Raw genomic sequence first — 14,749 nt, forward strand, 5'->3', positions numbered from 1 at the left:
CGCGCGCCCGCCCCCCCTCCCCTCCCCCGCGCCCCTCCCCCGCCCCACCCCGCCCCACCCCCCCCTCCCCCCGGATTTGTTTGTGGTTTGTTTTTTGGGGCGTTTTCCCGCGTTTTATGACACACGACATCTTACATATTTATATAAATAGGGGGGGAGGGGCAGGGCCGCCCCCCCACTTCCGGGGTGGGTGGGGTGGGGCGAGGCGCAGGGGAGGGGGTGGGGGAGGGGCTCCTCCCCCCTCAATCGGAGTCGGAGGTGGGGGGAGCATGGGGTCGGCCAGGAGGGGAAGGGCGCGGCGCCGCCTTCCTCTTCCTCTTCCTCTTCCTCTTCCGGGGAGGGGGCGGAAGGGCGGGGGAGGGGCGGGAAAGGGGGGCGCCCCTCCCCCCATGAAAGCCACCATCTTGGACAGGTCCAAACCTGCGGGGGGAGGAGGAAGGGCTGGAAGGGGGAGGGGAGGGGGTGGAAATAAGAGGGGGAGGGGTGAGGGAGGGGGTGGGCGCACCCCACCCCACCCGCACCCTGGGGAGGGGACCCCAAAATGGGGGGGGGGATTGGGGGAGGAGAGCCCAAAATTGAAGGGGGGGAGGGAAAGGAGGGGGAGGGAGCCCGAATGGTGGGGAGGGGAGCCCGAATTGCGAAGGGAGGGGGGAGGGGACCCCGAAATTAAGGGGAGGGGAGCCCAAATTGTGGGGAGGGGACCCCAAGTCGCAGAGGGGAGGGACCCCAAAATTAAGGGGGGAGGGGAGCCCGAATGGTGGGGGGAGGGGACCCCAAGTTGGGAAGGGAGGGGGGAGGGGACCCCGAAATTAATGGGGGGAGGGGAAGTCATGTGGGGGAGGGGAATGGGGGAGGGGAGCCCGAATGGTGGGGAGGGACCCTAATTATGGGGGAGGGCCCCCAAAATTAAGGAGGGGAAGGGAAAGGGGGGGAGATGGACGGAAATGGGGGGAGGGGAGCCCGAATGGTGGGGGAGGGGGAGGGGACCCCAAACCGCGAGGGGAGGGGGAGGGACCCCAAAATTAAGGAGGGGAGGGAAGTGAAGTGGGGGAGGGGAAGGAAATGGGGGAGGGGAGCCCGAATGGTGGGGGAGGGACCCCAAGATTAAGGAGGAGGGGATGGGGGGCCCCAAAACCCGGGGTTGGGGGGCTGGGGGGAGGGGCCCCCGCCCGCCGTGGGGTGCCCAGCCCCTCCTCCTCCTCCCCCCGGTTTTGGGGTCCCCGCCCCTCCCCCGTTACCTTCTTGCGCGGCCACGGCAGCGGCTCCCGGCAGCGCCGCCAGCTGGGACAGAGGGTCAGGGGGCGGGGGGGCGGTTTTGGGGGGCTGGGGGGGATTTGGGGGCAGGGGGTTTGGGGGGATTTTGGGGGGCTGGGGGGTGGGGGGATTTGGGGTGCATGGGGGTTGGGGGGCTTGGGGGATTTGGGGGACGTGGGGGTTGGGATTTTGGGGCGGGGGGTTTGGGGGGGTCAGGGGGGATTTTGGGGGGCTGGGGGGTTGGGGGGTGATTTTGGGGTGCAGGGGGTTTGGGGGGCTTGGGGGCCTGGGGGGTTGGGGGGGTATTTGGGGGCGGGCGGGGGTTGGGGGGGATTTTGGGGTGCAGGGGGGTGGGGGGGCTTGGGGTGGTTGGGGGGACGTGGGGGGTTGGGATTTTGGGGGGCAGGGGAGGTTTGGGGGGGTCAGGGGGATTTTGGGGGCTGGAGGGGTTGGGGGGGTGATTTTGGGGTGCAGGGGGTTTGGGGGGCTTGGGGGGCTGGGGGGGGCTGGGGGGATTTGGGGGGCAGGGGGTTTGGGGGGGCTTGGGGGGGATTCAGGGGCGCCTGGGGGATTTGGGGGGGACATGGGGCGTTGGGATTTTGGGGGCGGGGGGGCTGGGAGGGATTTGGGGGAGACTTGGGGGGATGGGGGGGATTTGGGGGGCAGGGGGATTTTGGGGTGCAGGGGGTGTTGTGGGGCGGGGGGTTGGGGGGGATTCAGGGGGGCTTGGGGGGCCCTACCAGGGGTTGGGGGGGGCTGGGGTTTTGGGGCGTCGGGGGCTGTTTTGGGGTGCGGGGCGTTTTGGGGTGCGGGGGTGTTTTTGGGGTGCCACGGGTGTTTCTGGGGTGCGCAGGGCGTTTTGGGGTGCACAGGGGCGTTTTGGCATGGGGGGTATTTCTGGGGTGTGGGGCCGTTTTGGGGTGCGGGGGCCGTTTTGGGGGTGCCACGGGTGTTTTGGGGTGCACGGGGGTGTTTCTGGGGTGGGGAGGGACGTGTTTTGGGGTGTAGGGGTGTTTCTAGGGTGCTGGGGGCGTTTTTGGGGTGCGGGGTGTTTCTGGGGTGCGGGGGGCTGGTTTTGGGGTGCAGGGGATGTTTCTGGGGTGCTAGCGGCATTTTTGGGGTTGGGCGTTTTGGCATGCGGGGGTGTTTCTGGGGTGCTGGGGGCCGTTTTGGGGTGCGGGGGGTGTTTTGGGGTGCGGGGCGTTTTGGGGTGCCATGGGTGTTTCTGGGGTGTGGGGGGCTGGTTTTGGGGTGCAGGGGATGTTTCTGGGGTGCTAGCGGCGTTTTGGGGTGCGGGCGTTTTGGCATGCGGGCGGCGTTTCTGGGGTGCGGGGGTGTTTTTGGGGCCACGGGTGTTTTTGGGGTGCAGGGGGTGTTTCTGGGGTGCTGGGGCTGTTTCTGGAGTGCGGGGGTGTTTTTGGGGTGCCACGGGTGTTTCTGGGGTGCGCAGGGGTGTTTCTGGGGTGGGGGAGGGCGTTTTTGGGGTGCAGGGGTGTTTCTGGGGTGCTGGGGCGTTTTTGGGGTGCGGGGGTGTTTCTGGGCTGCTGGGGGCTGTTTTTGGGGTGCGGGGGCCATTTTTGGGGTGCCACAGGTGTTTTGGGGTGCACAGGGATGTTTCTGGGGTGGTGGTGAGGGGCGTTTTTGGGGTGCAGGGGATGTTTCTGGGGTGCTAGCGGCGTTTTGGGGTGCACGAGGGCGTTTTGGCATGCGGGGTGTTTCTGGGGTGCTGGGGGCCGTTTTGGGGTGCGGGGAGCTGATTTTGGGGGCCACGGGTGTTTCTGGGGTGCACGGGGGTGTTTCTGGGGTGGGGGACGTTTTGGGGTGCAGAGAGGTCTTTCTGGGGTGCCGGGCGTTTTGGCATGCGAGGGGTGTTTCTGGGGTGTGGGGGGCTGGTTTTGGGGTGCAGGGATGTTTCTGGGGTGCCATGGGTGTTTCTGAGGTGCGGAGGGGCTGGTTTTGGGGTGCAGGGGGGTTTCTGGGGTGCACGGGGGTGTTTTGGGGTGTCGCAGGTGTTTTGGGGTGCACGGGGGTGTTTCTGGGGTGCGGGGGTGTTTTTGGGGTGCGCGGGCGTTTTTGGCATGTGGCGGGTGTTTCTGGGGTGCTGGGGGCTGTTTTGGGGTGCGGGGCGTTTTTGGGGTGCGGGGGGCTGGTTTTGGGGTGTGGGGATGTTTCTGGGGTGCGCAGGGCGTTTTGGGGTGCCAGGGGTGTTTCTGGGGTGCGGGGGGTGTTTCTGGGGTGCTGGGGGCTGGTTTTGGGGTGCGGGGGTGTTTTTGGGGTGCCACGGGTGTTTCTGGGGTGCACGGGGTGTTTCTGGGGTGGGGGAGGGCGTTTTGGGGTGCAGGGGTGTTTCTGGGGTGCTGGGGCGTTTTGGGGTGCGCGGGGCGTTTTGGCATGCGGGGGTGTTTATGGGATACGGGGGTGTTTTGGGGTGCGCGGGGGTGTTTCTGGGGTGGGGGAGGGCGTTTTTGGGGTGTGGGGGTGCTTCTGGGGTGCTGGGGCGTTTTGGGGTACACGGGGTGTTTTTGGGGTGCGGGGGTGTTTCTGGGGGTGGGGTTGTTTTGGGGTGCTCACCGGCAGGAAGCGGGCTCCACGGCGAAGTCGGGTGCAGCTGGGTCTCCCCACTCTGGCGGCCGGGGGCAGCCGATTTTCGGGGTCCCCGGGTCCCGCAGCCCCTCCAGGCAGCGCAGCTCCAGCTGGGGGGGACACCCCAAATTTAAGGGGGACCCCAAAATCGGGGGGGTAGGGTGCCCTAAATCCCTTGGGGGGCCAGGACACCCCAAGTTCTTAAAGGGGGGGATCCCTGCACCCCAAAACTCCCTGGGACCCCAAAAGTGAGGGTTGCACCCCAAAATCCAGTGGGGGGGGCCCAGGGCACCCCAAAACCCAGTCTAAGGCCCCCCCAAATTCTGGGGGGGGGACACAGGGCCCCCCAAATTCCCGGGTGGTGGGGCCCAAGGGAGCTGGAACTTGATGGGGGGGTCCCCAAAATCGAGGGGGCACCCCAAAATCCGGGGGGGAGGGCACAGGACACCCCAAAACCCAGTCAAGGCACCCCAAAACCCACCCTAGGGCACCCCAAATTCTCGGGGGGGGCGCAGAGCACCCCAAATCCTGACCTGGGGGACTGAGGGTCCCCAAAACCCCACAGGGGGGGTCCCCAAAATCGAGGGCACCCCAAAATCCGGGGGGACAACCACGGGGTACCCCAAAACTCAGTCTAAGGCCCCTTAAAACCCAGTCTAGGGCACCCCAAATTTTCGGGGGGGGGTCTCTGCACCCCAAAACCTGACCTGGGGGGTCGCAGCGTCGCCGAAACCCAAAGGGGGGTCCCCAAAATCAAGGGGGTACCCCAAAACCCACTCTAGGGCACCCCAAATTCACGGGGGTGTGGGGGGTGTCTCTGCACTCCAAATCCCACCCTGGGGGGTCCCCGGGTGCCCGAAACCCCATGGGGGGGTCCCAGGGCACCCCAAATCCTTGAGGAAAAGGGGGTGCTCCCCCCCCAGCACCCCAAAAATCTCACCTCTACCAGCTTCTTACTGTTCTTCTTATGGGCGGGGGGTGGGGGGCTCCCGAATCGCCCCGTTGGGGACCAAGCGATGCTTCTGGAAAGTCAATTTGAGCCCCTCCTCCTGCGGGGGGGGACACACGACACCCCAAAAATCAGCAGAGCCCCCCCAAAATTTTAAAAAGAAAGGGGGGGACACCCCAAAATCACCCCCCAAAATCACTTACGTCTTTAATCTGGACCGTGAACTCCTTCTCCTCGTGCCGCAGGCGGGTGTATGGGGGGCTCGGCGGCGGAGGGGGGCGGCGGAGGGGGGGGGGGCGGGGGAAATTTCGGGGTACCCTCGGGACCCCCAAAATCTTCCGACGGCCATTTGCCCGACAGCACCGCTTGGCACACCAGGTCCAGCCGGCGGATGAGGGCTCGGTCCTTGATTTTTGGGAGGGGCACAAAAATTTGGGGGGCCACAGAAATTTTTTGGGGGCAGAGAGATTTAGGGGACACCCCTGGAAAATTTGGGGGGGGGGTCTGACCCCTTAAGGGTCCCCCAAAATTATGGGGGGGTACCTAATGGGTGCGCCCCCCCCCCACCCCCCTGAGTCCTGTTTCACACGGGCACATAAATTCGGGGGGGGGCCACAAAAATTTTTGGGGTCACGGAAATTTGGGGGGGCAGAGAGATTTAGGGGACCCCCCTGGAAAATTTGGGGGGGGGGTCTGACCCCTTAAGGGTCCCCCCAAATTCTGGGGGGGTCTCTAAGGGGGTGCCCCTCCCCCCCGCAGTCCTGTTTGGGATGGGCACAGAAATTTGGGGGGCCCCCAAAATTTGGGGGGGGCACAGAAATTTGGGGGGGCAGAGGGGTTTGGGGACCCCCTGGAAAATTTGGGGGGTTCTGACCCTCAGGGTCCCCCTCAAATTATGGGGGTCTCTAAGGTGCCCCCCCAGGTTTGGGCTCACCTTGGGCCACTCGTGGAGGTTTCGGGGGCCGGGGGGCCTGGGGGCCCCGGGGGCCCAGGGACCCCCTCTCCGGAGGGGGGCGGGGACTCCTCTTCCTCCTCCTCTTCCTCTTCCTCTTCCTCCTCCTCTTCGTCTTCCTCCTCCTCTTCTTCCTCCTCCACCCCGCAGGAGGGCTCCGCACCTGGGGGGGAAATAGGGGGTTGGGGGGGTTTTGGGGGCCCCCCATGGTTGGGGGTCCCGATGGGATTTGGGGGTCCCACCAGGGTTTGGGGGTCCCACCAGGATTTTGGGGGGTCCTCCAAGAAGAAATGGGGTCCCACCAGGGTCTCAAGGGGTCCTTCAAGGATTTGGGGGGTCCCACCGGGATTTGGGGGTCCTAGAAGCATTTTGGGGTCCCACCAGGGTTTTGGGGTCCCACCAGGATTTGGGGGTCCTAGAAGGATTTGGGGGTCCCACCAGGATTTGGGGGGGTCCTACAAGAAGAGATGGGGTCCCACCAGGATTTGTGGGGGTCCCACAAGGATTTTGGGGGGGTCCTACAAGGATTTTGGGGACCCCACAAGAAAAGATGGGGTCCCACCAGGGTTTTGGGGGGGTCCTGCAACGATCTGGGGGGGTCCTACAAGATTTGGGGGGTCCTCCAAGAAGAAATGGGGTCCCACCAGGATCTCAAGGGGTCCTTCAAGGATTTGGGGGGTCCCACCAGGGTCTGGGGGGGTCCTAGAAGCATTTTGGGGTCCCACCAGGTTTTGGGGTCCCACCAGGGTTTTGGGGGTCCCACAAGAAGAAATGGGGTCCCACCAGGATCTCAAGGGGTCCTTCAAGGATTTGGGGAGTCCCACAAGGATTTTGGGGGGTCCTACAAGAAGAGATGGGGTCCCACCAGGGTCTGGGGGGTCCTAGAAGCATTTTGGGGTCCCACCAGGATTTTGGGGTCCCACAAGGATTTTGGGGGTTCCTTCAAGAAGAAAAGACGGGGTCCCACCAGGATTTGGGGGGTCCTGCAAGATTTGGGGGTCCTAGAAGGATTTGGGGGTCCTCCAAGAAGAAATGGGGTCCCACCAGGATCTCAAGGGGTCCTTCAAGGATTTGGGGTCCCACCAGGGTTTGGGGGGTCCTACAAGAAGAGATGGGGTCCCACCAGGGTCTGGGGGGTCCTAGAAGGATTTGGGGGTCCCACCAGGGTTTTGGGGTCCCACCAGGATTTGGGGGTCCTTCAAGAAGAAATGGGGTCCCACCAGGATTTGGGGGGGGCCCTACAAGATTTGGGGGGTCCCAGAAGGATTGGGGGGGGTCCTACAAGAAAAGATGGGGTCCCACCAGGGTTTTGGGGGTCCTACAAGACTTTTGGGGGGGTCCTAGAAGGATTTGGGGGGTCCTCCAAGAAGAAATGGGGTCCCACCAGGATCTCAAGGGGTCCTTCAAGGATTTGGGGGGTCCCACCGGGATTTGGGGGGGTCCCACAAAGGTTATGGAGGTCCCACCAGGACCAGGAGCTTCTACAAGGGTTATGGAGGTCCCACCAGGACCAGGAGGTCCTACACGGATTATGGAGGTCCCACCAGGATTTGGGGGGGTCCTACAAGGATTATGGAGGTCCCACCAGGACCAGAAGGTCCCACAAGGATTATGGAGGTCCCACCAGGATTTGGGGGGGGGTTCCCACCAGGATTAGAAGGTCCTACAAGGGTTATGGAGTCCCACCAGGACCAGGAGGTCCTACAAGGGTTATGGAGGTCCCAGCAGGATTTGGGGGGGTCCTACAAGGATTATGGAGGTCCCACCAGGACCAGGAGGTCCTACACGGGTCATGGAGGTCCCACCAGGACCAGGAGGTCCTACAAAGGTTATGGAGGTCCCACCAGGACCAGGAGGTCCTACAAGGGTTATGGAGGTCCCACCAGGACCAGGAGCTTCTACAAGGGTTATGGAGGTCCCACCAGGACCAGGAGGTCCTACACGGGTTATGGAGGTCCCACCAGGATTTAGGGGGGGTCCTACAAGGATTATGGAGGTCCCACCAGGATTAGAAGGTCCTACAAGGAAGGATGGAGTCCCACCAGGACCAGGAGGTCCTACAAGGGTTATGGAGGTCCCACCAGGACCAGGAGGTCCTACAAAGGTTATGGAGGTCCCACCAGGACCAGGAGGTCCTACACGGGTTATGGAGGTCCCACCAGGACCAGGAGCTTCTACAAGGGTTATGGAGGTCCCACCAGGACCAGGAGGTCCTACACGGGTTATGGAGGTCCCACCAGGATTTGGGGGGGTCCTACAAGGATTATGGAGGTCCCACCAGGACCAGGAGGTCCCACACGGGTTATGGAAGTCCCACCAGGACCAGGAGGTCCTACAAGGGTTATGGAGGTCCCACCAGGATTAGAAGGTCCTACAAGGATTATGGAGGTCCCACCAGGACCAGGAGGTCCTACACAGGTTATGGAGGTCCCACCAGGATTTGGGGGGGTCCTACAAGGGTTATGGAGGTCCCACCAAGATCTGGGGGGGGGTTGTCCCTCACCCCTGTCCTCATCGCTGTCCTCCTCGCAGGACGACGACTCGGAAGCGGACGCCGACAACTTCTCCAGCTCCGAGTCCTCGTCCTCGGTGGGCAGCGGGTGGCCGAGGACATTTTGGGGGGGCGGCGGCGGCGGCGGCGTCCCCCCCACCCCGTCCTCGGCTCGAGCCCGGAGATACCGCCATCTTGCTGCCGCGAAGGAGAAGTCGGGGTCCCCCAAGATGGCGGTTTCGGGGTGAGCCAAGCCGTGGCGGGCGGCTCCTCGGAGAAGTTCTCCATCGTGGTGGCCCCGTTGCCACCACGGTGGGAGGTCCGGGCCCGGCGGGGGACAGAGGGCCAGGCGGGCGGGGAGGAGAGGGTGACGGAGGACCTGCTCGCGGAGAAGACGGAGGAGGGACAAGCGGCGGAGACCTCGAGAAGCTCGAGCGGCCGAGACGGGCGAGACGGGGATGGAAGGGTCTGGAGGTTCTGGAGAAGAAGGAGGAGAAGGAGATGAAGAGGGGAGGTGGCGGCGGTGGGACGGGCGATGAGACCCGTGGGGTGGTGGACATCATGGGGTTGGTCAATGTCAGCCTCGGGGTGGGGAAGGTCACCCTTGGGGTGGTCAACACCACCCGTAGGTTGGTCAACATCACCCTTGGGGTGGTCAATGTCACCCTTGGGGTGGTCAACATCACCCATAGGTTGGTCAACATCACCCTTGGGGTGGTCAACGTCACCCTTGGGGTGGTCAATGTCACCCTTGGGGTGGTGGACACCATCGGGTTGGTCAATGTCAGCCTCGGGGTGGGGAAGGTCACCATTGGGTTGGTCAACACCACCGTTGGGGTGGTCAACACGACCCCTGGGGTGGTCAATGTCACCCTTGGGGTGGTGACCATCATCCTTGGGGTGGTCAACACGACCCTTGAGGTGGTCAACACCACCCTTGAGGTGGTGGACACCATCAGGTTGGTCAATGTCAGCCTCAGGGTGGGGAAGGTCACCCTTGGGGTGGTCAACACCACCGTTGGGGTGGTCAACGTCACTGTTGGGGTGGTGAACATCACCGTTGGGGTGGTGGAGACCATCGGTTGGTCAATGTCAGCCTCGGGGTGGGGAAGGTCACCATTGGGTTGGTCAACACCACCGTTGGGGTGGTCAACACCACCCCTGGGGTGGTCAACGTCACCGTTGGGGTGGTGAACATCACCGTTGGGGTGGTGAACATCACCGTTGGGGTGGTGGAGACCATCGGGTTGGTCAATGTCAGCCTCAGGGTGGTGAAGGTCACCCTTGGGGTGGTCAACATCACCCGTAGGTTGGTCAACATCACCCTTGGGGTGGTCAACACCACCCCTGGGGTGGTCAACGTCACCCTTGGGGTGGTGACCATCATCCTTGGGGTGGTCAACACGACCCTTGAGGTGGTCAACACCACCCTTGAGGTGGTGGACACCATCAGGTTGGTCAATGTCAGCCTCGGGGTGGGGAAGGTCACCATTGGGTTGGTCAACACCACCGTTGGGGTGGTCAACACGACCCCTGGGGTGGTCAATGTCACCCTTGGGGTGGTCAACGTCACCCATAGGTTGGTCAACGTCACCCTTGGGGTGGTCAACGTCACCCTTGGGGTGGTGGAGACCATCGGGTTGGTCAATGTCAGCCTCAGGGTGGTGAAGGTCACCCTTGGGGTGGTCAACGTCACCCTTGGGGTGGTGACCATCACCCTTGGGGTGGTCAACATGACCCTTGAGGTGGTGGACACCATGGGGTTGGTCAATGTCAGCCTCGGGGTGGGGAAGGTCACCATTGGGTTGGTCAACACCACCATTGGGGTGGTCAACACCACCCTTGGAGTGGTCAACACCACCCTTGGAGTGGTGGACACCATGGGGTTGGTCAATGTCAGCCTTGGGGTGGTGAACATCACCCATGGGTTTGGTCAACATCACTGTCGGGTTGGTCAACATCACCCTTGGCGTGGTCAACGTGACCATTTGGTTGGTGAACATCACCCTTGGGTTGGTCAACACCCCCTTGGGTGATGTTGACCCCATTGAGCCCAACAGCCCCCTAGGGAGCTCCAAATCCCCATAGAGATGTTCCTCAACCCCCATGGAGATGTTCCTCAACCCCCATGGAGATGTTCCCCAACCCCAAAAGGAGCTCCCTATCTCCATGGGGATGTCCCCAATCCCATGGGGAGGTCCCCAACCCCACAGAGACGTCCCCAACCCCACGGAGATGTTCCTCAACCCCACAGAGATGTTCCTCAACCCCCATGGAGATGTTCCTCAACCCCCATGGAGACGTCCCCAACCCCACGGAGATGTTCCCCAACCCCACGGAGATGTTCCTCAACCCCCATGGAGATGTTCCTCAACCCCCATGGAGATGTTCCTCAACCTCCAAGGAGATGTTCCTCAACCCCCATGGAGACGTCCCCAACCCCACGGAGACGTCCCCAACCCCACGGAGACGTCCCCAACCCCCAAGGAGATGTTCCCCAACCCCCAAGGAGACGTCCCCAACCCCATGGAGATGTTCCTCAACCCCATGGAGATGTTCCTCAACCCCATGGAGATGGTCCTCAACCCCCATGGAGATGGTCCTCAACCTCCAAGGAGATGGTCCTCAACCTCCAAGGAGATGGTCCTCAACCCCCATGGCGACGTCCCCAACCCCACGGAGACGTCCCCAACCCCACGGAGATGTTCCTCAACCCCACGGAGATGTTCCTCAACCCCAAAAGCAGCTCCCTATCTCCACGGAGACGTCCCTGACCCCATTGGAACGTCCCCAACCTCACGAGAAGCTCCTCAACTCCATTGGGAACCCCCACCTTATATCGGGGTACCCCCACCCCCCCCCCCCCAAAATATCGGGGTGACCCCCGTACCGTCTCCGGGGGCGGGGGGCAGGCGGCAAACCTGCCGGCACATGGCGACGAAACCGTGGAAGAACTTGGTGAGGTTCTCGTCCGTCTTCTTCTCCAACCTGGCCAAGGTCCGGAACCGACCCCACCGGAAGCGACCGCCCTCGGGGTCAAACTCCACCCCGAAGGTGGAGGCCACCCGGTAGAAATCGGCCTGTTCCCGCCGGGTCCACCTGCACCCCGAAAGTGAGAGGGGGGTGCTGGAGGGGGGGAACCCCCCAAAATCCAGGGAGGGGGTCCCTGCACCCCAAAATCCCAGGGACGGGGGGTCCTGCACCCCAAAACCACCAGTTATGGGGTCCCTGCACCCCAAAATCCCAGGGACGGGGGGTCCTGCACCCCAAAAATGCCATTATGGGGTCCCTGCACCCCAAAACCACCAGTTATGGGGTCCCTGCACCCCAAAATCCCAGGGATGGGGTCCCTGCACCCCAAAAATGCCATTATGGGGTCCCTGCACCCCAAAATCCCAGGAACAGGGGGTCCTGCACCCCAAAACCACCAGTTATGGGGTCCCTGCACCCCAAAATCCCAGGAACAGGAGGTCCTGCACCCCAAAATCCCAGGAACAGGGGGTCCTGCACCCCAGACCCACCAGTTATGGGGTCCCTGCACCCCAAAATCCCAGGGATGGGGTCCCTGCACCCCAAAAATGCCAGTTATGGGGTCCCTGCACCCCAAAACCCCAGGAACAGGGGGTCCTGCACCCCAAAAATGCCATTATGGGGTCCCTGCACCCCAAAAGCACCGGTTATGGGGTCCCTGCACCCCAAAATCCCAGGGATGGGGTCCCTGCACCCCAAAAATGCCAGTTATGGGGTTCCTGCACCCCAAAATCCCAGGGAAGGGGTTCCTGCACCCCAAAATCCCAGGAACAGGGGGTCCTGCACCCCAGACCCACCAGTTATGGGGTCCCTGCACCCCAAAAAAAAGTTTGGGGTGCAGGAACCCCATAAATCCCAGGGAGGGGGTCCCTGCACCCCAAAACCCCAGGGATGGGGTCCCTGCACCCCAAAATCCTAGGAACAGGGGGTCCTGCACCCCAAAAATGCCAGTTATGGGATCCCTGCACCCCAAAAGCACCGGTTATGGGGTCCTTGCACTCCCCAAAAAAGTTTGGGGTGCAGGAACCCCATAAATCCCTGGGATGGGGTCCCTGCACCCCAAAAATGACAGTTATGGGGTTCCTGCACCCCAAAATCCCAGGGACGGGGGGTCCTGCACCCCAGACCCACCAGTTATGGGGTCCCTGCACCCCAAAAATGCCAGTTATGGGGTCCTTGCACCCCAAAAAAAAGTTTGGGGTGCAGGAACCCCATAAATCCCAGGGAGGGGGTCCCTGCACCCCAAAACCCCAGGGATGGGGTCCCTGCACCCCAAAATCCTAGAAACAGGGGGTCCTGCACCCCAAAAATGCCAGTTATGGGGTTCCTGCACCCCAAAATCACCGGTTATGGGGTTTCTGCACCCCAAAAATGACAGTTATGGGGTCCCTGCACCCAAAATCCCAGAGATGGGGTTACTGCACCCCAAAAGCACCGGTTATGGGGTTCCTGCACCCCAAAATCCCAGGAACAGGAGGTCCTGCACCCCAAAAATGCCAGTTATGGGGTCCCTGCACCCCAAAAGCACCGGTTATGGGGTCCTTGCACCCCCAAAAAAAGTTTGGGGTGCAGGAACCCATTAAATCCCAGGGATGGGGTCCCTGCACCCCAAAAATGCCAGTTATGGGGTTCCTGCACCCCAAAATCACCGGTTATGGGGTTTCTGCACACCAAAAATGCCAGTTATGGGGTTCCTGCACCCCAAAATCTGATGGATGAGATCCTTGAACCCCAAAATCCCAGGGATGGGGTCCCTGAATTCCAAAAACACCGGTTATGGGGGTCCTGCACCCCAATAATGCCAGGAATGGGGGGTCCTGCACCCCAAAAACACCAGTTATGGGGTTCCTGCACCCCCCAAAAAAGTTATGGGGTTCCTGCACCCCAAAATCCCAGGGATGGGGGTTCCTGTACCCCAAAACCACCAGTTATGGGGTCCTTACACCCCAAAAATGCAGGGATGGGGTCCCTGCACCCCAAAACCCCCCTGCCCAGGCTCCCAGCACCCCAAAATTCAGATGCACAAACTCCCAGCACCCCAAAATCCCCCTGCATGAACTCCCAGCACCCCAAAATCCCCCTCTATCAGCTCCCAGCCCCCCCAAACCCCCCTGCCCATGCTCCTGGCACCCCAAAATCCCCCTGCACAAGCTCCCAGCACCCCAAAACCCCTGTATGAGCTCTCAGCACCCCAAAACCCCCTGCGCAAGCTCACGGGACCCCAAAACTCACCTGCACAAATTCCCAGCCCCCAAACCCCCTGCACAGGCTCCTGGCACCCCAAATCTCACCTGCACGAGCTCCCAGCACCCCAAAACTCTGTTGCACAGACTCCCAGCACCCCAAAACCCTCCTGTATCAGCTCCCAGCCCCCCAAAATGCCCCTACGTGGGCTCCCAGCACCCGATAAGCCCCCGCAAGGACTCTCAGTCCCCCAAACCCCCTGCACAGGCTCCTGGCACCCCAAAACTCAACTGCACGAGCTCCCAGCACCCCGAAACCCCCTTGTATCAGCTCCCAGCACCCCAGAATGCCCCTACATGGGCTCCCAGCACCCGATAAGCCCCCACAAGGACTCCCAGCCCCCAAACCCCCTGCACAGGCTCCTGGCACCCCAAAACCCCCTGTATCAGTTCCCAGCACCCCAAAATGCGCCTATGTGGGCTCCCAGCACCCGATAAGCCCCCGCAAGGACTCCCAGCCCCCAAACCCCCTGCACAGGCTCCTGGCACCCCAAAACCCCCTGTATCAGCTCCCAGCACCCCAAAATGCCCCTGTATGAGCTCCCAGCACCCCAAAATCCCCCTGTATCAGCTCCCAGCCCCCAAAACCCCCTGTATCAGCTCCCAGCCCCCAGAATGCCCCTACGTGGGCTCCCAGCACCCGATAAGCCCCCCGCAAGGACTCCCAGCCCCCCCAAACCCCCCTTACCTCTGCTGTTTCTCCCTCCTGGCCATCTCCTTGAGCTTGCAGGCGGCTTCGCAGCGGCGCCGGCGCCGATCTCCCCGTTCGGCCGCCTCCACCCGGAGCTGCTCCCGTTGGTAGGAACGCTGGCAGGCGGTGATCAGCCGGCGTAACCGGGCCGTCAGCACCGAACCCGGCGGCCAAAAGGGTTGGCCCGGTTGAGGGGGTTGGCCTGGGGAGGGGAGGGGGGGGAGAAAGAGGGTCAGGGGGGGCCTTTTGGGGTCCCATAGGTCTCCTTGGGGTCCTATGGGCATCCTCGGGGGTCCCATGGGTCTCTCTGGGGTCCTATGGGCCCCCTCGGGGTCCTATGGGTCTCCCTGGGGTCCTATGGGCGCCCCTCGGGGTCCTATGGGTCTCCCTGGGGTCCCATGAGGATGTAGGAGGGAGCCATCCTATAGGGATGGGGGCCCCTATGGTTTCAGGGGTGGCCCCAGGGGGTCCTATGGGTCCCCCTCAGGGTCCTATGGGTCTCCTTGGAGTCCCACAGGGATGTAGGGGAGAACCATCCTATAGACATAGGGGTTCC

General features: G+C 62.5%; 1 protein-coding gene and 1 long non-coding RNA gene across 2 annotated transcripts in view; both read right to left on the bottom strand.

Annotated features, from left to right (window-relative positions):
• Window positions 1-3,894: 3,894 nt before the first annotated feature.
• LOC140645811 (uncharacterized) lies at window positions 3,895-5,124 on the bottom strand. The gene is made up of 3 exons (XR_012040047.1): window positions 4,990-5,124; window positions 4,778-4,886; window positions 3,895-3,947 (listed from the first exon to the last, which is right to left on the bottom strand). It is a non-coding gene; the product is annotated as an uncharacterized lncRNA (long non-coding RNA).
• Window positions 5,125-5,716: 592 nt separating this feature from the next.
• CHD8 (chromodomain helicase DNA binding protein 8) overlaps window positions 5,717-14,749 on the bottom strand; it is a 32,244-nt gene continuing 23,211 nt past the window's right edge. The window contains exons 29-32 of the mRNA XM_072849226.1: window positions 14,191-14,395; window positions 11,120-11,328; window positions 8,242-8,706; window positions 5,717-5,901 (exon numbers count right to left, since the gene is read on the bottom strand). Of these exons, the coding sequence (XP_072705327.1) occupies window positions 5,717-5,901; window positions 8,242-8,706; window positions 11,120-11,328; window positions 14,191-14,395 (1,064 nt within the window). The remainder of the gene's footprint in view (window positions 5,902-8,241; window positions 8,707-11,119; window positions 11,329-14,190; window positions 14,396-14,749) is intronic.

The sequence above is a fragment of the Ciconia boyciana genome, unplaced genomic scaffold, assembly GCF_034638445.1.
Source record: "Ciconia boyciana unplaced genomic scaffold, ASM3463844v1 HiC_scaffold_38, whole genome shotgun sequence".
In the NCBI taxonomy this organism is placed as follows: Eukaryota; Metazoa; Chordata; class Aves; order Ciconiiformes; family Ciconiidae; genus Ciconia; species Ciconia boyciana.